At 44.6% G+C, this 25,273-nt stretch overlaps 1 protein-coding gene across 1 annotated transcript in view; it reads right to left on the minus strand.

Moving 5' to 3' along the window:
• Window positions 1-25,273, minus strand: part of MYO16 (myosin XVI) — a 482,244-nt gene that overhangs the window by 92,733 nt on the left and 364,238 nt on the right. Inside the window, exon 32 of the mRNA XM_044285559.1 lies at window positions 7,845-7,991. Within this exon, the coding sequence (XP_044141494.1) occupies window positions 7,845-7,991 (147 nt within the window). The remainder of the gene's footprint in view (window positions 1-7,844; window positions 7,992-25,273) is intronic.

The following is a 25,273-nucleotide window of genomic DNA, read 5'->3' on the forward strand; positions in this document are numbered from 1 at the left end:
TGATTCTGTAGTTTGCAGAAACACCCCATATGTGGTCGTAAACTACTGTTTGGCCGAACGGGAGGACATAGAAGGAGGGGAACACCATATGGGTTTTGGAAGGCAGATTTGGCAGGACTGGTTTTGTTTATACCATGTCCCATTTGAAGCCCCCTGTTGCACCCCTAGAATAGAAATTTCAAAAAAGTGACTCCATCTAAGAAAGTACACCCCTCAAGGTATTCAAAACTGGGTTTACAAACTTTGTTAACCCTTTAGGTGTTCCACAAGAGTTATTGGCAGATGGAGAAACAATTTAGAAATTTCTATTTTTTGGAAAATTTTCCAATATAATCAATTTTTTCCAGGAGTAAAACAAGGGTTAACTGCCAAACAAAACTCAAAATGGGTTGCCCTGATTCTGTAGTTTGCAAAAACACCCCATATGTGGTCGTAAACTACTGTTTGGCCGAACGGGAGGACATAGAAGGAGGGGAACACCATATGGGTTTTGGAAGGCAGATTTGGCAGGACTGGTTTTGTTTATACCATGTCCCATTTGAAGCCCCCTGTTGCACCCCTAGAATAGAAATTTCAAAAAAGTGACTCCATCTAAGAAAGTACACCCCTCAAGGTATTCAAAACTGGGTTTACAAACTTTGTTAACCCTTTAGGTGTTCCACAAGAGTTATTGGCAGATGGAGAAACAATTTAGAAATTTCTATTTTTTGGAAAATTTTCCAATATAATCAATTTTTTCCAGGAGTAAAACAAGGGTTAACTGCCAAACAAAACTCAAAATGGGTTGCCCTGATTCTGTAGTTTGCAGAAACACCCCATATGTGGTCGTAAACTACTGTTTGGCCGAACGGGAGGACATAGAAGGAGGGGAACACCATATGGGTTTTGGAAGGCAGATTTTGCAGGACTGGTTTTGTTTATACCATGTCCCATTTGAAGCCCCCTGTTGTACCCCTAGAATAAAAATTTCAAAAAAGTGACTCCATCTAAGAAAGTACACCCCTCAAGGTATTCAAAACTGGGTTTACAAACTTTGTTAACCCTTTAGGTGTTCCACAAGAGTTAATGGCAGATGGAGAAACAATTTAGAAATTTCTATTTTTTGGAAAATTTTCCATTTTAACCCATTTTTTCCAGCAATAAAGTAAGGGTTAACAGCCAAACAAAACTCAATATGGGTTGCCCTGATTCTGTAGTTTGCAAAAACACCCCATATGTGGTCGTAAACTACTGTTTGGCCAAACGGGAGCACGTAGAAAGAGGGGAACGCCATATGGGTTTTGGAAGGCAGATTTTGCAGGACTGGTTTTGTTTATACCATGTCCCATTTGAAGCCCCCTGTTGCACCCCTAGAATAGAAATTTCAAAAAAGTGACTCCATCTAAGAAAGTACACCCCTCAAGGTATTCAAAACTGGGTTTACAAACTTTGTTAACCCTTTAGGTGTTCCACAAGAGTTAATGGCAGATGGAGAAACAATTTAGAAATTTCTATTTTTTGGAAAATTTTCCATTTTAACCCTTACTTTATTACTGAAAAAAATGGGTTAACAGCCAAACAAAACTCAAAATGGGTTGCCCTGATTCTGTAGTTTGCAGAAACACCCCAAATGTGGTCGTAAACTACTATTTGGCTAAACGGCAGGACATAGAAGAAGGGGGAACGCCATACGGTTTTTGGAAGGCAGATTTTGCTGGACTGGTTTATTTACACCATGTACCCTTTCAAGCCCCCTGATGCACCCCTAGAGTAGAAACTCCATAAAAGTGACCCCATCTAGGAAACTACGGGATAAGGTGGTTGTTGATTTGGTACTATTTTAGGGGTAAATATGATTTTTGGTTGCTCTATATTACACTTTTTTGAGGCAAGGTAACAAAAAAATTAAATTCAAAAATTTTTCTACATTTGCTATTTAGTTTTGTGGAACACCTAAAGGGTTAACATAGTTTGTAAAGTAATTTTTGAATACCTTGAGGGGTGTAGTTTCTTAGATGGGGTCACTTTTTTGGAGTTTCTAGTCTAGGCTACATCAGGGGGGGCTTCTAATGGGACATGGTGTCAAAAAAAAAAACTGTCCATCAAAATCTGCCTTCCAGAAACCATATGGAGTTCCCTTCGTTCTATGCCCTGCCGTGCGGCTATATAGCCATTTACGACCACATATGGGGTGTTTCTGCAAACTACAGAATCAGGGCCATAAATATTGAGTTTTTTTTGGCTGTTAACCCTTGCTTTATTACTGGAAAAAAAGGATTCAAATGGAAATTTTGCCCAAAAATGGGTGTTTTGGCACCGTTTTTATTTTATATTTTTAACACCGTTCATCCGAGGGGTTTGGTCAAATGTTATTTTTATAGCGACGACTTTTACGCACGCGACGATGCCCAATATGTATGGCTCTCAGACTTTGGAGACACTAAGCAGGCATCCTAAAACTGCGGCCCTCCAGATGTTGTAAAACTACAATTCCCACCATGCCCTGCTGATGGCTGTAGGTTGTCTGGGCATGCTGGGAGTTATAGTTTTACAACATCTGGAGGGCCGCAGTTTGAGGATGCCTGCACTAAAACTAATATTTTTTGGGGGAAAAAAAATTGTTTCTGTGTCTCCAAAGTCTGAGAGCCATAGTGTTTTATGTTCTCTAGGGGACTGTTGGAGATTATAAAAATTTAGTACTCCATGGAAGTGTGATACTCCCTGAAGCAATCGATAATGCAGAGGCCCGGATGATCGGGGCAAGTGTCACACTGAGTAGTGGTGTCCTTCCGTATCCCCCTCTTGTGACACACTCTGCATCTTTTTTGGGTTCGTCCCTTCTTTCCAGTATGGGGGACCACACCTGGAAAGTGTTGGCCAGGGACGATCCGGGCGCCTCCAGTTCCCGAGGTACTCCGGCCTGCTCTTTCCCGGTCCGAAAAGATCAGGTCTTTGAGGACTGCCTCATAGAATTGGAGGAATGTCCCTGTGCTGCCAGCGCTTCGGGATAGTACAAAAGAGTTGTACATGGCAACCTGCACCATGTAGACCGCAACTTTTTTGTACCATGCCCGGGTTTTGCGCATGGCATTATATGGCTTGAGGACTTGATCAGAGAGATCAACTCCTCCCATATACCGATTGTAGGCGACGATACAATCGGGCTTGTGGTACCTCGCACAGAGACTGGGGTGGTGCTGTTACCGTGGATTGTGGACAGCATAAGGACATCCCTCTTGTCCTTATACCTGACCAGCAACAGGTTTCCACTGGTAAGTGCACGGGTCTCACCCCTGGGGATAGGTACCTGGAGGGGGTGGGCAGGGAGGCCGCGTTGATTTTTCCGCACGGTCCCACAAGCGAACGTGGATCTGGCGGCAAGGGACCTGAACAAGGGAATGCTGGTATAAAAGTTGTCCACGTACAAGTGGTAACCCTTATCCAGCAGTGGGTACATAAGGTCCCACACGAGTTTCCCGGTAACACCCAGAGTGGGGGGACATTCTGGTGGTTGAATCCGGGAATCTCGCCCCTCGTACACACGAAATTTGTAAGTGTACCCTGAGGTACTCTCACAAATTTTGTATAGCTTCACGCCATACCTCGCCCGCTTTGTGGGAATGTATTGGCGGAAACTGAGTCTCCCCTTGAACGCAACGAGAGACTCATCAACCGCGACCTCCCTTCCAGGTACGTAGGCCTGCTGAAATGTGGCCCCAAAGTGATCGATGACCGGCCGTATCTTGTACAGCCGGTCATAGGCAGGATCACTTCGGGGGGGACATGCTGCATTATCGGAATAATGCAGACATTTCCGGATGGCCTCAAACCGGGAGCGTGTCATGGCCGTACTGTACAGTGGGGTCTGGTATAGGACGTCCCCACTCCAGTACAGCCTGACACTGGGTTTTTGCACTAGACCCATATGCAGCACGAGGCCCCAAAATGTCCTCATCTCGGCTGCACTGACCGGCGTCCAGCCACCGGGTCTAGCCAAAAATGAGCCCGGGTTTTGAGCGACGAACTGTTGGGCGTACAGATTCGTCTGCTCCACCATCAGATTCACCAGTGGGTTACTGAAAAAAAAACTAAAAAAGTCTATTTCAGTAAACCCCACTGTGGGAATCTGGATTCCAGGATTGCCAGCGAAATCCGGAATCTCAGGCTCAAAGTCCACTGGGGGACACCAGCTAAGTTCATCGGCAGGGGGCTCCGGTGAACTTATTTGGTGGGCCGGGAAACCAGTACGAACCCCAGGGCGGCTCGTACTAGGGTGGGCCACAGGATCCCTAGCATGTGTGGCCCCTGGCTCCGCCTGGCGGCGTCTCCGCTGCCTTGGTGGCTCATCGTCATCCGATGATGATGAGGAGGATGCGGATGACAAAAGGAACGTGGGGTCATCCTCATCCTCACTGGGGCTCTCAGAGTCGGAGGCAATCTGGGCATATGCCTCCTCGGCCGAGAACACCCGGCGGGCCATGGGTGTGTGTGTGTGCGTGTGTATGTGCGTGCGTGTAAACCTTTATTCTATGTGCGTGTGTGTGGGGGCACGGGTGTTCACGTACTAAAAGTCCAGGCAAAAAAAATGGGCAAGTGTTAGAAAAAAAAAAAAAAAAAGTTCAAACTTGCTGATCAGCGGTTCAACGCTGATCAGCGGTCGGTGGGGTGGTGGGGCGGTGGGGCGGGCGATGCGCTAACAGTGGACGGACGCTAAAAAGTGCCGGCCAGTCAGTGCACGCAGAAAAAAAAGTGGTGGTGGGGGGGTCTGGTGGGGGGGGGGGGGGCTGGTGGTGAGGGGGGGGGCTGGTGGTGGGGGGGATGCGGGGGGGGGCAAGTGGCAGGGGGGTCTGGGGTCTGGTAGCTGAAAAAAAAAAGTTTGGAATAAATGTGATTTTTTTTTTTTTTTTTTCTAACTTTTCCCTTCTATCCCTGCCTAAAGGTGACTCTCCCTCACTGACCCTAACCTACCTGGGTGGCGATGGGTGCAGGAGGGTGATGGATGGCGATTAGGGGGACACAGGAGCTGGTGCTGGACGATGCTGCCGGGTGCTCGTGCAGAACAGGAAGAGGAGGGGAGAGAGGAGCGCAGGAAGTTTGAATCTCGCGCCTCTCTCCCCTGCACCAATCAGCACCCTGGACAGCGGCGTTCAGCACCAGGGCCAGCTCCGCCTCTGCAAATCCTCGGACTGCGATTGGTGGTGTAAAATTACGCCACCGATCGCAGTCTTTTTCCGGTTCATCGGGTCACAGGACACCCGAATGGACCGGAAACGCAGAAAACCGCAGGTCTGAATTGACCTGCGGTTTTCTGCGATCGTCGATGCGGGGGGGTCAAATGACCCCCCCCTGCATTGTTACAGGATGCCGGCTGAATGATTTCAGCCGGCATCCCGTTCCGATTAACCCCCGCGGCGCCGGCATCGCTATTTAAAGCCATGACGTACCGGTACGTCATGTGTCCTTAAGGACTCGGGAAACATGCCGTACCGGTACGTCATGTGTCCTTAAGGGGTTAATAAATTTGGAAATTTTTTTTTTTTTTTTTTTTTTTCCCCTGCAAGGATGGGAAGGGGGGGATAGGTGGGGTGGGTTGGGGATGATTTCAGCATTTATGATATTATAAATGTCATGTGGATATGTATTTTTGTATTATAAATAAAATATGGAGATTTAAAAAAAAAAAAAAAAAAAAAAAAGTTAAATAGGGTAAATGTGAACAAGGCTCCAGGTACAGATGAAGTACACTCAAGAGTGCTTAAAGAGCTCAGTTCAGTCATTGCTGTGCCCCTGTTTGCAATTATAAAATATTATCTAGGTACTGGTATAGTGCCAAGTTATTGGCGCAAGGCAAACGTGGTACCCATATTCAAAAAAGGATCAAGGTCAGTAAGTGTCTGTGTATTTGTCAGTGAGTATGTGTATGTTTGTCAGTGAGTATATGTTTGTGTTTGTCTGCCAGTGAGTGTCTGTCAGTGAGTTTCTGTGTGTGTGTGTGTTTCAGTGGGTAGGTGTATGTCTGTCAGTGAGTGAGTGCATGTGTGTCTGTCAGTGAGTTTCTGTGTATGTCTGTCAGTGAGTTTCTGTGTATGTCTGTCAGTGAGTGTCTGAGTGCGTGTCTGTCTGTCAGTGAATGTATGTGTGTCTTTCAGTGAGTGTATGTGTGTCTGTCAGTGAGTGTATGTGTATGTCATTCAGTGAGTGTCTGAGTGCGTGTCTGTCTGTCAGTGAGTGAGTGACATGAGGGGTGGCAAAATGGATCTTTGCCTAGGGCGGCAAAAATCCTTGCACCGGCCCTGCCCTTACCCTGCTGCGACCTGTGCCAGAAACATTTAAGCCTGTGCCCATCCCCTGTGCAGGGCCTGTCACTTCTCTGTCTGACATACTGTTAGATCAAATAAGTACCTAAATAAAAAGGAAATGAATACACGCCAAAAAGGGCTGTAATTTTCTCACTTCACCACACAACGGCTAATAAGCCCTTTTTTCCCCCCCACTAATACACGCCAAAAAAAGGCTTTATAACATATAACTGCGGCCGTGAACAGCAAATAAAGTTTTTTTTTTGCCACTAATACACGCCAAAAAGGTCTGTCATTTTCTCACTTCACCACACAACGGCTAATAAGCCCTTTTTCTTTTTCCCCAATAATACACAACAAAAAAAGGCTTTAGAACATTCATATAACTGCACCGCACAAGGGCTAATAAGACCCCAATAACAACAACGGTTTGCTGGAATTACAGAGGTATTGCAAACCTGAAATGAGCAGCAGTATAATGACAGTTTGGATCCCCAGTTAGTGCAGCAAGGTGTAATAGAATTGTTCCTATTACCCAGGCTGTAACCTCTCCTATTGGACCCTGTTCTGCTTCAATACTGTGGAATAATTCCTCCCTATCCTTTCCCTACACTTCAAATGCTCTTTCCCTGAACCGCTATTAAGCAAAAAGTTTTCAAGTATTTCCTAGCACTGTCCCTAGCGCCTGCTAACATCTCTCCCTGCACTAAGTACACTGGAAATTGACTGAATCCAAGATGGTTGAGGCTATTTATAGGGCTGTGACATCACAGGGCTGACTGGCTGCATGCATGGCATTGTGGGTGATCCCTCGTTCACATAGTTCCTTTCTCCATGTCCTAACGTGTGCAGCAGCCATTTTAGGAAAAAATTTGATTTGTTACCACAAAGCGTGAGGAAATTCGGATTTGGTACTGAATTCCGCTTCGTCAGCTTCGATTCGCTCATCTCTAATAGTGGGGTACCCTTGTATTGTACAATGTAATTGATAGCAATGAAATCTATGCAATCATTTATTTGCTATTGGAATGAATGTACAGTAGTGATTTACCTGATTATTAGTGTTCATTCCTCACAGTCAGGTGGCTTATATAAGGCTACTTTCACACATGCCCTAATGCATTCTTAATGGAAAAGGATCCGCTCAGAATGCATCAGTTTGCCTCCGATCAGTCTCCATTCCGCTCTTGAGGCAGACACCAAAACGCTGCCTGCAGCATTTTGCTGTCCGCTTGACGAAACTGAAGTAATAGAAAAAAACTGATCTGTCCTCATTGACTTACATTGTGTGCCAGGACGGATCTTTTTTTTTTTCTCTGACACAATCTGGCACAATAGAAAATGGATCTGTCTCCCATTGACTTTCAATGGAGTTCATGACGGATCCGTCTTGGCTATGTTACAGATAATACAAACGGATCCATTCATGATGGACGCATGTGGTTGTAGTATTGTAATGGATCCGTTTTTGCAAAACGCGAGTGTGAAAGTAGACTTATTGATATTTTCCTTTATCCAAACTGTAAAACATTTAGAAATGCATACATATGGTAAGAACAAACTCACCGCTAGTTACAGAGTTCCCATTGTCACATGGTAGACAGGTAGCTAAAGTGCTCGATGGCTGATTATCTGGATTATTTGCATTATTATCTTGGGTATCCGGCTCTCTAGTATCTTCCGCACTGCTTGTGTTCAGATTTATCGCAACACCTTGAAAATAAAAAGATTTGTGAATGAGTGAAATGTTATATACTGTTGAATGCTATTCATTGTATGCTACATGCATCATAGGTTTTCTGTCAATGACCAAATGCTCTTTTACATGACCCGACTGACCAGGCAATTATCAGGAACAAATTGCTTATTCCCGATAATTGTCAGATCATGAGCCGAGGTGAGAGCTGCATTTATGTACATGCAGCAATCACCTCTGCTACAAAGGGGAAGTGATCACTACAGATTCATTGTTTCTGGGCAGCACAGAAAATCTGCTGCCCAGATAATTTTGGGTGCACATCAACAAAGTTTTCACCTTATGAAAAAACCCCTTGCTAATTTTTGGTTGACTGGTGGCAGCTTTACACTGGCCAACTATTGAAAATGAGTTTCATATGATGCCGTTCCATCCTATAATTGGCCCGTGTAAAAATACTTTACAGGTGGCAGATATTTGAATTTCTAGGTCATGAATTCTGCTAGCATGAAAGAAAGTATTTATAATTATAGACAGGAGAATATTACTTTTGTAAATTATAAAATTAGAAGATATCACTTAGATTGGTTTTACTAATTAAAACAAAGTACTTATACAGTATATAATCTTTTTACCAACCTTTTTTTATTTTCTGATTGATTTCTTTGAATTTTCTATACATGATTTGGGGGACCACAGTCTTGGACTGGTGCTCAGTTCTTCTAATGGCATTCAGACATATGCTTTACAAGAGCCACATGGTCCATAGGAACCTGTAGTCCAAAGTTTACCAATTGATTTTTTATAGAAGAGTGTTGTAGACATGCTCTATGGAGGTCATTGTGCAGAGAGGGGAAGTGTATCAGCTATCTGTTATCAATGACAGATCCTGTGTTATCTGCCTCCAGCTTTATAATAGAGATGTTACATTTCATTGTGATCCTGTTAGTAATGACAATTACTGTAAATGACTCCTAAGAAGTAACCTCTATAGGACAGGAAAGGTCAGCCTTTTGTGTGGCTCAGTGATATTTCAACAATAGGTATATGACTATATATTCCTTTTAATCCCTTCCGGACATGGTGATTTTCAATCTTTGCTTTTTTGTTTTTACTCCCTGCCTTTCTAGAGCCATAACTTTTTTGCTTGTTCACATACGTGAATGAGGGCTTTTTGTTTGTGGGAAAAATTATACTTTCTAATGGCACAATTTATTATTACATACAAAGTAGTGAGAAGCTGCAAAAAAAATGTCCAAATGGGGTGGAATTGGGAAAAAATGCAATTTCACCACAGCTTTATGGGTTTTGTTTTTATTTTGTTCAATATGTGGTAAAACCGACCCATGGCCTTCATTCTCCGGGTCAATTTATTACAACAAGCCCATATTTAAATAGTTTCTTGTGTTTTAATACTTAAAAAAATATAAAAACTTTGGAAAAAAATTATTTTAACAGTATAGGCATTTTCAGATACAGTGATGCCTGTTTTTTTGTTTTCTTTTGTTTTGTTTATTTAGTTTTATATTAATTTTTGTAACTTTTTTTAGGCCCCTAAGGGGACCCCAATATGCAGTCATTAGATTACCCTTTGTATTAAGTAATAGAATTGTATCCATTACAGAGTACAAGAATCAGTATATTCTAATGCAGTGCCGCAACCTGCAGGCTTGCACTGGAATATACAGATAATAGGCCTAGAAGTCAAGTAGAGGGTCTTGCCTATTACTACTATGGAACGCCTTCCTTAATCTCAGTGAGGGGAAGATATTTCTGCCCAGGAAGCATGTGCTTCCTTTTTTTTTTTTTTTTTTTTTTTTTTTTTTTTTTTGTACTTTACAGATGCACCACAGCATGAGGGGTGAGATTTATCAAACAGGTGTAAAGTAGAACTGGCTTAATTGGCCATAACAACCAATCAGGTTTACCTTTAATTTTCCAAAGGAGCTGTGATCAATGAAAGGTGGAATCTGGTTGCTATGGACAACTAAACCAGTTGGATAAATACCCCCCAGAATGTTCAAAATCTTTACTAATTTATTGAAAAGGAAAAACTAAATCAATGACATAAGACTTCAGAACCTTTACTCAGTATTAAGTTGAAGCACCTTTAGCAGCTATTACAGCCTTCAGTCTGCACACCTGGATTTGGGGATTTCCTGCCATCTTTCTTTGCAGATCCTCTCAAGCTCTGTCGCATTGGATAGAGAGTAGACCATTGGTGGACGGCCATTTTCAGGTCTTTCCAGAGATTTTGGATTCGGTTCAAGTCAGGGCTCTGACTGGGCCACTTAAGGACATTCACATAGTTGCCCCTAAGCCACTCTTGTGTTTTATTGGCTGTGTACGTAGGATCACTGTCTTGTAGGAAGGTAAACCTTCAGCCCAGTCTGAGATGAAAAGCACCAGTGTTCAGGTTTTCAATAAGAATATAGTTTGCTTTATTCATCTTTCCCTAAACTCTGAGAAGTTTCCCTGTTCCAGCCACTAAAAAGCACCCCAATAGAATGCTGCTGCCATCACTATACTTCACTGTAGGGATTGTATTGTGCAATACCCGATTTCCTCCAAACATGGCCAAAAGGCTCAATCTTGGTTTCATTAGACCAGAGAACCTTGTTTCTAAGAGTCTGAGAATCCTTATGGCGCATTTTCTTTTGCAAACTTTTATGTGCATTTTACTGACAAGAGGCTTCTTTCTGTCCACTCTACCTTGAAGCCCAGATTGGAAGAATGCTGCAGTGATGGTTGACCTTTTGACCTTCTGGAAGTCTCTCCCATCTGCACAAAGGATCTTTGGAGCTCAGCCAGAGTGATCATTGGTAGAGTTGAGCGAACACCTGGATGTTCGGGTTCGAGAAGTTCGGCCGAACATCCCGGAAATGTTCGGGTTCGGGATCCGAACCCGATCCGAACTTCGTCCCGAACCCGAACCCCATTGAAGTCAATGGGGACCCGAACTTTTCGGCACTAAAAAGGCTGTAAAACAGCCCAGGAAAGAGCTAGAGGGCTGCAAAAGGCAGCAACATGTAGGTAAATCCCCTGCAAACAAATGTGGATAGGGAAATGAATTAAATTAAAAATTAAATAAATAAAAATTAACCAAAATCAATTGGAGAGAGGTTCCATAGCAGAGAATCTGGCTTCCCGTCACCCACCACTGGAACAGTCCATTCTCAGATATTTAGGCCCCGGCACCCAGGCAGAGGAGAGAGGTCCCGTAACAGAGAATCTGTCTTCATGTCAGCAGAGAATTAGTCTGCATGTCATAGCAGAGAATGAGGCTTCACGTCAGCCACCACTGCAACAGTCCATTGGCATATATTTAGGCCCAGCACACACACAGGCAGAGGAGAGAGGTCCCGTAACAGAGAATCTGTCTTCATGTCAGCAGAGAATTAGTCTGCATGTCATAGCAGAGAATGAGGCTTCACGTCAGCCACCACTGCAACAGTCCATTGGCATATATTTAGGCCCAGCACACACACAGGCAGAGGAGAGAGGTCCCGTAACAGAGAATCTGGCTTCATGTCAGCAGAGAATCAGTCTGCATGTCATAGCAGAGAATGAGGCTTCACGTCAGCCACCACTGCAACAGTCCATTGGCATATATTTAGGCCCAGCACACACACAGGCAGAGGAGAGAGGTCCCGTAACAGAGGATCTGGCTTCATGTCAGCAGAGAATCAGTCTGCATGTCATAGCAGAGAATCAGGCTTCACGTCAGCCACCACTGCAACAGTCCATTGTCATAAATTTAGGCCCAGCACCCAGGCAGAGGAGAGAGGTCCCGTAACAGACAATCTGGCTTCATGTCAGCAGAGAATTAGTCTGCATGTCATAGCAGAGAATGAGGCTTCACGTCAGCCACCACTGCAACAGTCCATTGGCATATATTTAGGCCTAGCACACAGGCAGAGGAGAGAGGTCCCGTAACAGACAATCTGGCTTCATGTCAGCAGAGAATCAGTCTGCATGTCATAGCAGAGAATGAGGCTTCACGTCACCCACCACTGCAACAGTCCATTGGCATATATTTAGGCCTAGCACACAGGCAGAGCAGAGAGGTCCCGTAACAGACAATCTGGCTTCATGACAGCAGAGAATCAGTCTGCATGTCATAGCAGAGAATGAGGCTTCACGTCACCCACCACTGCAACAGTCCATTGGCATATATTTAGGCCTAGCACACAGGCAGAGCAGAGAGGTCCCGTAACAGACAATCTGGCTTCATGACAGCAGAGAATCAGTCTGCATGTCATAGCAGAGAATGAGGCTTCACGTCACCCACCACTGCAACAGTCCATTGGCATATATTTAGGCCTAGCACACAGGCAGAGCAGAGAGGTCCCGTAACAGACGATCTGGCTTCATGTCAGCAGAGAATCAGTCTGCATGTCATAGCAGAGAATGAGGCTTCACGTCAGCCACCACTGCAACAGTCCATTGGCATATATTTAGGCCCAGCACCCAGGCAGAGGAGGGAGGTCCCGTAACAGAGAATCTGTCTTCATGTCAGCAGAGAATTAGTCTGCATGTCATAGCAGAGAATGAGGCTTCACGTCAGCCACCACTGCAACAGTCCATTGGCATATATTTAGGCCCAGCACACACACAGGCAGAGGAGAGAGGTCCCGTAACAGACAATCTGGCTTCATGTCAGCAGAGAATTAGTCTGCATGTCATAGCAGAGAATGAGGCTTCACGTCACCCACCACTGCAACAGTCCATTGGCATATATTTAGGCCCAGCACCCAGGCAGAGGAGGGAGGTCCCGTAACAGAGAATCTGTCTTCATGTCAGCAGAGAATTAGTCTGCATGTCATAGCAGAGAATGAGGCTTCACGTCACCCACCACTGCAACAGTCCATTGGCATATATTTAGGCCTAGCACACAGGCAGAGCAGAGAGGTCCCGTAACAGACAATCTGGCTTCATGACAGCAGAGAATCAGTCTGCATGTCATAGCAGAGAATGAGGCTTCACGTCACCCACCACTGCAACAGTCCATTGGCATATATTTAGGCCTAGCACACAGGCAGAGCAGAGAGGTCCCGTAACAGACGATCTGGCTTCATGTCAGCAGAGAATCAGTCTGCATGTCATAGCAGAGAATGAGGCTTCACGTCAGCCACCACTGCAACAGTCCATTGGCATATATTTAGGCCCAGCACCCAGGCAGAGGAGGGAGGTCCCGTAACAGAGAATCTGTCTTCATGTCAGCAGAGAATTAGTCTGCATGTCATAGCAGAGAATGAGGCTTCACGTCAGCCACCACTGCAACAGTCCATTGGCATATATTTAGGCCCAGCACACACACAGGCAGAGGAGAGAGGTCCCGTAACAGAGAATCTGTCTTCATGTCAGCAGAGAATTAGTCTGCATGTCATAGCAGAGAATCAGGCTTCACGTCACCCACCACTGCAACAGTCCATTGGCATATATTTAGGCCCAGCACCCAGGCAGAGGAGGGAGGTCCCGTAACAGAGAATCTGTCTTCATGTCAGCAGAGATTAGTCTGCATGTCATAGCAGAGAATGAGGCTTCACGTCAGCCACCACTGCAACAGTTCATTGGCATATATTTAGGCCCAGCACACACACAGGCAGAGGAGAGAGGTCCCGTAACAGAGAATCTGTCTTCATGTCAGCAGAGAATTAGTCTGCATGTCATAGCAGAGAATGAGGCTTCACGTCAGCCACCACTGCAACAGTCCATTGGCATATATTTAGGCCCAGCACACACACAGGCAGAGGAGAGAGGTCCCGTAACAGACAATCTGGCTTCATGTCAGCAGAGAATTAGTCTGCATGTCATAGCAGAGAATGAGGCTTCACGTCACCCACCACTGCAACAGTCCATTGGCATATATTTAGGCCCAGCACCCAGAGCAGAGGAGGGAGGTCCCGTAACAGAGAATCTGTCTTCATGTCAGCAGAGAATTAGTCTGCATTTCATAGCAGAGAATGAGGCTTCACGTCAGCCACCACTGCAACAGTCCATTGGCATATATTTAGGCCCAGCACACACACAGGCAGAGGAGAGAGGTCCCGTAACAGAGGATCTGGCTTCATGTCAGCAGAGAATCAGTCTGCATGTCATAGCAGAGAATCAGGCTTCACGTCAGCCACCACTGCAACAGTCCATTGGCATATATTTAGGCCTAGCACACAGGCAGAGGAGAGAGGTCCCGTAACAGACAATCTGGCTTCATGTCAGCAGAGAATCAGTCTGCATGTCATAGCAGAGAATGAGGCTTCACGTCAGCCACCACTGCAACAGTCCATTGTCATAAATTTAGGCCCAGCACCCAGGCAGAGGAGAGAGGTCCCGTAACAGACAATCTGGCTTCATGTCAGCAGAGAATTAGTCTGCATGTCATAGCAGAGAATCAGGCTTCATGTCAGCCACCACTGCAACAGTCCATTGGCATATATTTAGGCCTAGCACACAGGCAGAGGAGAGGTTCATTCAACTTTGGGTAGCATCGCAATATAATGGTAAAATGAAAATAAAAATAGGATTGAATGAGGAAGTGCCCTGGAGTCCAATAATATATGGTTATGGGGAGGTAGTTAATGTCTAATCTGGACAAGGGACGGACAGGTCCTGTGGGATCCATGCCTGGTTCATTTTTATGAACGTCAGCTTGTCCACATTGGCTGTAGACAGGCGGCTGCGTTTGTCTGTAATGACGCCCCCTGCCGTGCTGAATACACGTTCAGACAAAACGCTGGCTGCCGGGCAGGCCAGCACCTCCAAGGCATAAAAGGCTAGCTCTGGCCACGTGGACAATTTAGAGACCCAGAAGTTGAATGGGGCCGAACCATCAGTCAGTACGTGGAGGGGTGTGCACACGTACTGTTCCACCATGTTAGTGAAATGTTGCCTCCTGCTAACACGTTGCGTATCAGGTGGTGGTGCAGTTAGCTGTGGCGTGTTGACAAAAGTTTTCCACATCTCTGCCATGCTAACCCTGCCCTCAGAGGAGCTGGCCGTGACACAGCTGCCTTGGCGACCTCTTGCTCCTCCTCTGCCTTGGCCTTGGGCTTCCACTTGTTCCCCTGTGACATTTGGGAATGCTCTCAGTAGCGCGTCTACCAACGTGCGCTTGTACTCGCGCATCTTCCTATCACGCTCCAGTGCAGGAAGTAAGGTGGGCACATTGTCTTTGTAGCGTGGATCCAGCAGGGTGGCAACCCAGTAGTCCGCACAGGTTAAAATGTGGGCAACTCTGCTGTCGTTGCGCAGGCACTGCAGCATGTAGTCGCTCATGTGTGCCAGGCTGCCCAGGGATAAGGACAAGCTGTCCTCTGTGGGAGGCGTATCGTCATCGTCCTGCCTTTCCCCCCAGCCACGCACCAGTGATGGACCCGAGCTGCGTTGGGTGCCACCCCGCTGTGACCATGCTTCATCCTCATCCTCCTCCACCTCCTCCTCATCCTCGTCCTCCAGTAGTGGGCCCTGGCTGGCCACATTTGTACCTGGCCTCTGCTGTTGCCAAAAACCTCCCTCTGAGTCACTTCGAAGAGACTGGCCTGAAAGTGCTAAAAATGACCCCTCTTCCTCCTCCTCCTCCTCCTCCTCCTGGGCCACCTCCTCTTCCATCATCGCCCTAAGTGTTTTCTCAAGGAGACATAGAAGTGGTATTGTAACGCTGATAACGGTGTCATCGCCACTGGCCATGTTGGTGGAGTACTCGAAACAGCGCAACAGGGCACACAGGTCTCGCATGGAGGCCCAGTCATTGGTGGTGAAGTGGTGCTGTTCTGTAGTGCGACTGACCCGTGCGTGCTGCAGCTGAAACTCCACTATGGCCTGCTGCTGCTCGCACAGCATGTCTGTCCAGCATGTGCAAGGTGGAGTTCCACCTGGTGGGCACGTCGCATATGAGGCGGTGAGCGGGAAGGCCGAAGTTACGCTGTAGCGCAGACAGGCGAGCAGCAGCAGGATGTGAACGCCGGAAGCGCGAACAGACGGCCCGCACTTTATGCAGCAGCTCTGACATGTCGGGGTAGTTGTGAATGAACTTCTGCACCACCAAATTCAGCACATGCGCCAAGCAAGGGATGTGCGTCAAATTGGCTAGTCCCAGAGCTGCAACGAGATTTCGCCCATTATCACACACCACCAGGCCGGGCTTGAGGCTCACCGGCAGCAACCACTCGTCGGTCTGTTGTTCTATACCCCGCCACAACTCCTGTGCGGTGTGGGGCCTGTCCCCCAAACATATGAGTTTCAGAATGGCCTGCTGACGTTTACCCCGGGCTGTGCTGAAGTTGGTGGTGAAGGTGTGTGGCTGACTGGATGAGCAGGTGGAAGAAGAGGAGGAGGAAGCCGAGAAGGAGGAGGTGGCAACAGGAGGCAAAGAATGTTGCCCTGCGATCCTTGGCGGCGGAAGGACGTGCGCCAAACAGCTCTCCGCCTGGGGCCCAGCTGCCACTACATTTACCCAGTGTGCAGTTAGGGAGATATAGCGTCCCTGGCCGTGCTTACTGGTCCACGTATCTGTGGTTAGGTGGACCTTGCCACAGATGGCGTTGCGCAGTGCACACTTGATTTTATCGGATACTTGGTTGTGCAGGGAAGGCACGGCTCTCTTGGAGAAGTAGTGCCGGCTGGGAACAACATACTGTGGGACAGCAAGCGACATGAGCTGTTTGAAGCTGTCTGTGTCCACCAGCCTAAATGACAGCATTTCATAGGCCAGTAGTTTAGAAATGCTGGCATTCAGGGCCAGGGATCGAGGGTGGCTAGGTGGGAATTTACGCTTTCTATCAAATGTTTGTGAGATGGAGAGCTGAACGCTGGCGTGTGACATGGTTGAGACGCTTGGTGACGGAGGTGGTGGTGGTGGTGTTGGTGGTACATCCCCTGTTTGCTGGGCGGCAGGTGCCAACGTTCCTCCAGAGGCGGAGGAAGAGGCCGAGGCGGCAGCAGCAGAATAGGCCGAGGCGGCAGCAGCAGAAGAGGTAGCAGGGGGAGCCTGAGTGACTTCCTTGGTTTTAAGGTGTTTACTCCACTGCAGTTCATGCTTTGCATGCAGGTGCCTGGTCATGCAGGTTGTGCTCAGGTTCAGAACGTTAATGCCTCGCTTCAGGCTCTGATGGCACAGCGTGCAAACCACTCGGGTCTTGTCGTCAGCACATTGTTTGAAGAAGTGCCATGCCAGGGAACTCCTTGAAGCTGCCTTTGGGGTGCTCGGTCCCAGATGGCGGCGGTCAGTAGCAGGCGGAGTCTCTTGGCGGCGGGTGTTCTGCTTTTGCCCACTGCTCCCTCTTTTGCTACGCTGTTGGCTCGGTCTCACCACTGCCTCTTCCTCCGAACTGTGAAAGTCAGTGGCACGACCTTCATTCCATGTGGGGTCTAGGACCTCATCGTCCCCTGCATCGTCTTCCACCCAGTCTTGATCCCTGACCTCCTGTTCAGTCTGCACACTGCAGAAAGACGCAGCAGTTGGCACCTGTGTTTCGTCATCATCAGAGACATGCTGAGGTGGTATTCCCATGTCCTCATCATCAGGAAACATAAGTGGTTGTGCGTCAGTGCATTCTATGTCTTTCACCGCTGGGGAAGGGCTAGGTGGATGCCCTTGGGAAACCCTGCCAGCGGAGTCTTCAAACAGCATAAGAGACTGCTGCATAACTTGAGGCTGAGACAGTTTCCCTGGTATGCATGGGGGTGATGTGACAGACTGATGGGGTTGGTTTTCAGGCGCCATCTGTGCGCTTTCTGCAGAAGACTGGGTGGGAGATAATGTGAACGTGCTGGATCCACTGTCGGCCACCCAATTGACTAATGCCTGTACCTGCTCAGGCCTTACCATCCTTAGAACGGCATTGGGCCCCACCATATATCGCTGTAAATTCTGGCGGCTACTGGGACCTGAGGTAGTTGGTACACTAGGACGTGTGGATGTGGCAGAACGGCCACGTCCTCTCCCAGCACCAGAGGGTCCACTAACACCACCACGACCATGTCCACGTCCGCGTCCCTTACTAGATGTTTTTCTCATTGTTATGGTTCACCACAACAACAAATATATTATTTGGCCCAATGTATTGTATTCAAATTCAGCGGGATATAAATTTGAGGCCTAGTATTTAGGCGCTGGGTGACCGGTATGGATTTAGTGACAGAATTAGACTTGGAAATGCACAGAAGCGTGTGTGTGAAGTTATTTTGAATGACCCTATGTGCACCTTCAATATGATCTACCCTTTTAGGGATAGATTTCAAATAGCTCTGATATAGCAGAAACGACTAAATTATGAAATTGCTAAATTGGGAATTGTATTTCAACCCAGAACAAAAAATGTGCTTTGACGGACACTAAATAACTTTCCCAGCCACAACAGGACAGCGGTAACGAGAGATTTAGCGGGATATAAATTTGAGGCCTAGTATTTAGGCGCTGGGTGACAGGTATGGGTTTAGTGACAGAATTAGATTTGGAAATGCACAGTAGCGGGTGTGTGAAGTTATTCTGAATGACCCTATGTGCACCTTGAATATTATATACCCTTTTAGGGATAGATTTCAAATAGCTCTGATATAGCAGAAACCACTAAATTATGAAATTGCTAAATTGGGAATTGTATTTCAACCCAGAACAAGAAATGTGCTTGAACGGACACTAAATAACTCGCCCAGCTACAGCACTAAGGACAGATTTAGCGGGATATAAATTTGAGGCCTAGTATTTAGGCGCTGGGTGACAGGTATGGGTTTAGTGCCAGAATTAGACTTGGAAATACACAGTAGCGGGTGTGTGTGAAGTTATTCTGAATGACCCAATGTGCACCTTGAATATTATATACCCTTTTAGGGATAGATTTCAAATAGCTCTGATATAGCAGAAACCACTAAATTATGAAATTGCTAAATTGGGAATTGTATTTCAACCCAGAACAAGAAATGTGCTTGAACGGACACTAAATAACTCGCCCAGCTACAGCACTAAGGACAGATTTAGCGGGATATAAATTTGAGGCCTAGTATTTAGGCGCTGGGTGACAGGTATGGGTTTAGTGCCAGAATTAGACTTGGAAATACACAGTAGCGGGTGTGTGTGAAGTTATTCTGAATGACCCAATGTGCACCTTGAATATTATATACCCTTTTAGGGATAGATTTCAAATAGCTCTGATATAGCAGAAACCACTAAATTATGAAATTGCTAAATTGGGAATTGTATTTCAACCCAGAACAAGAAATGTGCTTGAACGGACACTAAATAACTCGCCCAGCTACAGCACTAAGGACAGATTTAGCGGGATATAAATTTGAGGCCTAGTATTTAGGCGCTGGGTGACAGGTATGGGTTTAGTGCCAGAATTAGACTTGGAAATACACAGTAGCGGGTGTGTGTGAAGTTATTCTGAATGACCCAATGTGCACCTTGAATATTATATACCCTTTTAGGGATAGATTTCAAATAGCTCTGATATAGCAGAAACCACTAAATTATGAAATTGCTAAATTGGGAATTGTATTTCAACCCAAAACAAGAAATGTGCTTGAACGGACACTAAATAACTCGCCCAGCTACAGCACTAAGGACAGATTTAGCGGGATATAAATTTGAGGCCTAGTATTTAGGCGCTGGGTGACAGGTATGGGTTTAGTGCCAGAATTAGACTTGGAAATACACAGTAGCGGGTGTGTGTGAAGTTATTCTGAATGACCCAATGTGCACCTTGAATATTATATACCCTTTTAGGGATAGATTTCAAATAGCTCTGATATAGCAGAAACCACTAAATTATGAAATTGCTAAATTGGGAATTGTATTTCAACCCAGAACAAGAAATGTGCTTGAACGGACACTAAATAACTCGCCCAGCTACAGCACTAAGGACAGATTTAGCGGGATATAAATTTGAGGCCTAGTATTTAGGCGCTGGGTGACAGGTATGGGTTTAGTGCCAGAATTAGACTTGGAAATACACAGTAGCGGGTGTGTGTGAAGTTATTCTGAATGACCCAATGTGCACCTTGAATATTATATACCCTTTTAGGGATAGATTTCAAATAGCTCTGATATAGCAGAAACCACTAAATTATGAAATTGCTAAATTGGGAATTGTATTTCAACCCAGAACAAGAAATGTGCTTGAACGGACACTAAATAACTCGCCCAGCTACAGCACTAGGGACAGATTTAGCTGGATATAAATTTGAGGCCTAGTATTTAGGCGCTGCGTGACAGGTATGGGTTTAGTGACAGAATTAGACTTGGAAATACACAGTAGCGGGTGTGTGTGAAGTTATTCTGAATGACCCAATGTGCACCTTGAATATTATATACCCTTTTAGGGATAGATTTCAAATAGCTCTGATATAGCAGAAACCACTAAATTATGAAATTGCTAAATTGGGAATTGTATTTCAACCCAGAACAAGAAATGTGCTTGAACGGACACTAAATAACTCGCCCAGCTACAGCACTAGGGACAGATTTAGCTGGATATAAATTTGAGGCCTAGTATTTAGGCGCTGGGTGACCGGTATGGATTTAGTGACAGAATTAGACTGGGATATGGCCAAAAAATAAACAGACTATTGCTGGTTAAATGCACTTGGTGTGACAGCTTCACCCTGATGTAGGCTTTAGCCAAAAAACAACCACACCATTGAGGGTTAAATGCACTTGGTGACAGGCGCAGCTTGCCCCTGATTTAGTATATGGCCAAAAAATGAACAGACTATTGCTGGTTAAATGCACTTGGTGTGACAGCTTCACCCTGATGTAGGCTTTAGCCAAAAAACAACCACACCATTGAGGGTTAAATGCACTTGGTGACAGGCGCAGCTTGCCCCTGATTTTGTATATGGCCAAAAAATGAACAGACTATTGCTGGTTAAATGCACTTGGTGTGACAGCTTCACCCTGATGTAGGCTTTAGCCAAAAAACAACCACACCATTGAGGGTTAAATGCACTTGGTCGCAGCTTGTGCTGGCGCACCACAAGACACAAAATGGCCGCCGATCACCCCAGAAAAATGTGACTGACAAACGGTCTGTGCAGCCTAAAAACAGTGAGCAATTGAGGATCAGCAGCTCAATGATCCACAGCTGCAGATCGATCAGTTAATCAAGTCCTTTGGAGGAGTTAATCTGCCTAATCTCGCCCTACTGTCGCAGCCGCAACCTCTCCCTACGCTAATCAGAGCAGAGTGACGGGCGGCGCTATGTGACTCCAGCTTAAATAGAGGCTGGGTCACATGGTGCTCTGGCCAATCACAGCCATGCCAATAGTAGGCATGGCTGTGATGGCCTCTTGGGGCAAGTAGTATGACGCTTGTTGATTGGCTGCTTTGCAGCCTTTCAAAAAGCGCCAAGAAAGCGTCACAAAAGCGCGAAGAAAGCGACGAACACCGAACCCGAACCCGGACTTTTACGAAAATGTCCGGGTTCGGGTCCGTGTCACGGACACCCCAAAATTCGGTACGAACCCGAACTATACAGTTCGAGTTCGCTCATCCCTAATCATTGGTTCTTGGTAACTTCTCTTACCAAGGCCCCTTTCCCCAAATTACTTAATTTGGAGGGATGGCCAGCTCTAGAAAGGGTCCTGTTTTTTGTGAAACTTCTTCCATTTAGGAACTAAGGAGGACAAGGTTTGTAGTAAAAATATATTACTGTATGTTTGTTGTTGGAGAAAGAGGAGTCCACTTTTTACCAGGACAGGCAAAAATCCAGGATAAACACCCCAACCCTCAATTCTTTTCCAGCGAAAAGGTTTATCAGACCCAGAGACAAGAATTATAGCTCTTTTCTCACTGAGGTATGGATGAATATACTAATAGATCTATTCAACCATCCTCCAACCTCTCCAGCCTACCCACTTGCCTTGCCCTCTCTCTCTCTCTCTCTCTCTCTCTCATTACAGGCATTTTTTCCTTTCTTATTCCATTTTTACCTATTGACTAACATAGGGGATATCTAATTGGATAGTAAAAAAATTGTAAAATTAACCATGCATGTATGTTAGTCTTTTTAAAACTAAACAGACATGCTTGTTGGTTGATTGTGTAGTATTGTTTCAATTGTGGCTGTTGTACATTTAAAAGGCGGAGGGAAACTTATATGGCCTGACACTTATGTGTAGGCCTAGGTTACATATAATCGTAATCTCTACTGTAAACAGTAAATCTGTTGGGAGTAAACAATTCTGCCACAAATTATTTTTAACAGTCGAGGAGGCTTCATGTATGGCATTTAATTTAAAAACAAATCTTTCCTGCTCATATCTTTATGTCAAATAATTATTGTAAATAGCTCTGCACAAGACTTATCTAACTGTAACTATGATAATCCTCTGACTAAATATCCTCCAGGCAGTTATTTTCTGCTACTTAACTTTTGGTCATCCTTGAGACCTTATAGACAGGGTTGTATTTTTCCTAATCATATCCAACTCCAATCAACTGAATTTACCAAAGGTGAACTCCAATAAATGTGTAGAGACATAGAGACATCTCAAAGATGGTCAAGAGAAATAGAAACCCCCCAGAGTTAAATTGCTGAATACTTATGTTCATGAGAAATTTTAGTTTCTCTTTCTGTTTTCATATTCTCATTAAGGAGGATTGAGTGCAGACTGATGGAAGGAAATTAGATTTATTTTAATTTATTTTTTTAGCACAAGGTGAAAACTTCCCGACCGCCCATTGATTATAAACGTCCTGGACGGTCGGGTTGATCGGATGTTTCTGAATGCCCTTTCAGAGATGGCAGCTGCACGCTAATTGTGCAGCTGCTGAGCGGGGAGCCCACTGTCAGTGACAGCAAGGCACCCCAGATAGAAGGCAGGGACCGTTCCTCGGGGTCCCTGTCTTCTAGATTGCTGTATACACAACGCTCAACGAGCGCTGTGTATACAGCTCAGGAAGCGCTATGCCGCTTCCTGTCCCAGCCTGGTGGTCATGTGACCGCTGGGGCTGGGAGAGTGGAGGAGCTGTCAGGTCTTCCATAGACCACTATCAGCCTTGCTCTGAAGCTGTACAGCATTGTATTATGCTGTACATCCTCTCTTGGGGGGCGTATTTCCACTGTAACTGGGACTACTATGTCAGCCCCAGTTACAGGAGAAATAAATAGTAAAAAAAAATAAAAATATGAAGTTAAATGGCCCCCAGCGGTATTGTATGACCTTATGGGTGACACAAAGTGTAAAATAAAAAATAAAAAAATAAAGTGTTCTGAAAAAAAGTTTCACATATAATATTATCATATGATCTACCCCATCAGGTAAATGCCATAAAAAATAAATAAATAAACATTATGCCAAAACAGATTTTTAGCTCACCTCACAAAAAACATAATGTTAATCAAAAAGTCATATGTACCCCAAAATGGTAGCATTAAAAACGTCACCTCATTCCGCAGAAAATGAGTCCCCACACAAGACCATAGCCAGGAAAAAAAAATTGCAACACAAAAAACAGATTTTTTTTCTGAAAATGCTCTTATTGTGTAAAACGTAAAAAAAAAAAAAAGACATATTTGGTATCGCTGCTTGCATAACTATAGGCTCTACAAGAATATCACATGATCTACCCCATCAAGTGAACGGTGTAAAAAAAAACAAATCCAAATTATGCCAAAACAGCGTTTTTCAGTCACCTCACCTCACAAAAAACATATCAATCAAAAAGTTGTATGTACCCCAAAATGGTAGCAATAATAACATCACCTCATCCCGCGAAAAATAAGCCCTCACACAAGACTTTAGCCAGAAAAGTGGAAAAAAATATGTCTCTAAGAAAATGCCAACACAAAGATATGATTTTTTTTTTCTAAAAAATGTTTTTATTGTATAAAACGTAAAAATAAAAAAATAGATACATGGTGTCAATAAAAACTACAGCTTGTCCCGCACAAAATAAGCCCTCACACAGCTCATTCAACAAAATTTTTAAAAAGTTATCGCTCTTAAAAACCCTGCCAGAAAATTCCATTCCTTTTGAGCCCTGGCATATCCCCAAATAACAGTTTACGACCACAGCTGCGGTGTTACTGTATTCAGGTGAAAGTGGGTAGCATATTGTGGGGGTATTTTCTCCTGTTATGTTTAGTGAAAAAGAAAGTTTGGGCCTAAGGCAACATTTTCTTGTAAAAAAAAATATATATATATATATCATTTTCACACCCAAGTATAATTTTTTTATGAAACACACTTTTTTGGGGTTTTTACTGTGGGGGAACCTCACAGTCTCTTCAAATACAACATGGTGCCCAAAGACGATTCCAGCAAAATATGCCCTCCAAAAACCGTATGGCGCTCCTCGCCTTCTGTGCCCTGTCGTGTGCCCAAACAGCAGTATATGACCACATATGGGGTGTTTCTGCAAACTACAGAATCAGGGTAATAAATATTGAGGTTTGCTTTGTTGTTAACCCTTGATGTGCTTCAGGAAAATTTTTATTAAAATGAAAAATCTGCTTAAAAAAATTGGAAATGTCAACCTCTATTTTGCTTTAATTCCTGTGGAATACCTAAAGGGTTGACAACATTTCTAAAACCAGTTTTGAATAGTTTGAAGGGTGTTGTTTCTAAAATGGGGTCATTTGTTGGTTGGTTCTATTATGTAAGCCCCACAAAGTGACTTCAGAACTGAATTGATCCTTAAAAAAGTTGACTTTGGAAATTTTCCTAAAAATATAAAAATTTGCTTCTAAAATTCTAAACCTTCTAACGTCTTAAAAGAATAAAATTTAATTACCAGAATGATGCCAACATAAAGTACACATATGGGGAATGTTAATTAATGAATATTTTATGAGGCATCACAATCTGTCTTAAAAGCAGAGATATTCAAATTTAGAAAACAGTACATTTTTTCAAATTATTGCTAACTTTTGTAATTTGTTTTATAAATAAAGGTAAAACATATTGACTCAAATTTACCATTAACATGAAGTACAATTTGTCACGAGAAAACAATTTCTGAATGGCTCGGATAAGTAAAAGCGTTCCAAAGTTATTGCCACATAAAATGGCTCATGTCAGATTTGCAAAATTAGGCCTGGTCAGGAAAGGGGTAAATGGCCCAGTCTGGAAGTGGTTAACAAAATGTGAAAAAGTGAAAGGGTCTAAAGACTTTCCGAATGCACTGTAAGTATAAATATTTGCTAATCAATGTATATGATAGCTCTATCAAAATATAGGTCAATGCAATCAATAGACAAATAAAAAGTAATATATTGCATGTAGCATATCGTGAATAACACCAAACGAAATACATGCATTAATATATGCATATATGAATTCTGCGTATTACTTATTATTA

The sequence above is a fragment of the Bufo gargarizans genome, chromosome 3, assembly GCF_014858855.1.
Source record: "Bufo gargarizans isolate SCDJY-AF-19 chromosome 3, ASM1485885v1, whole genome shotgun sequence".
In the NCBI taxonomy this organism is placed as follows: Eukaryota; Metazoa; Chordata; class Amphibia; order Anura; family Bufonidae; genus Bufo; species Bufo gargarizans.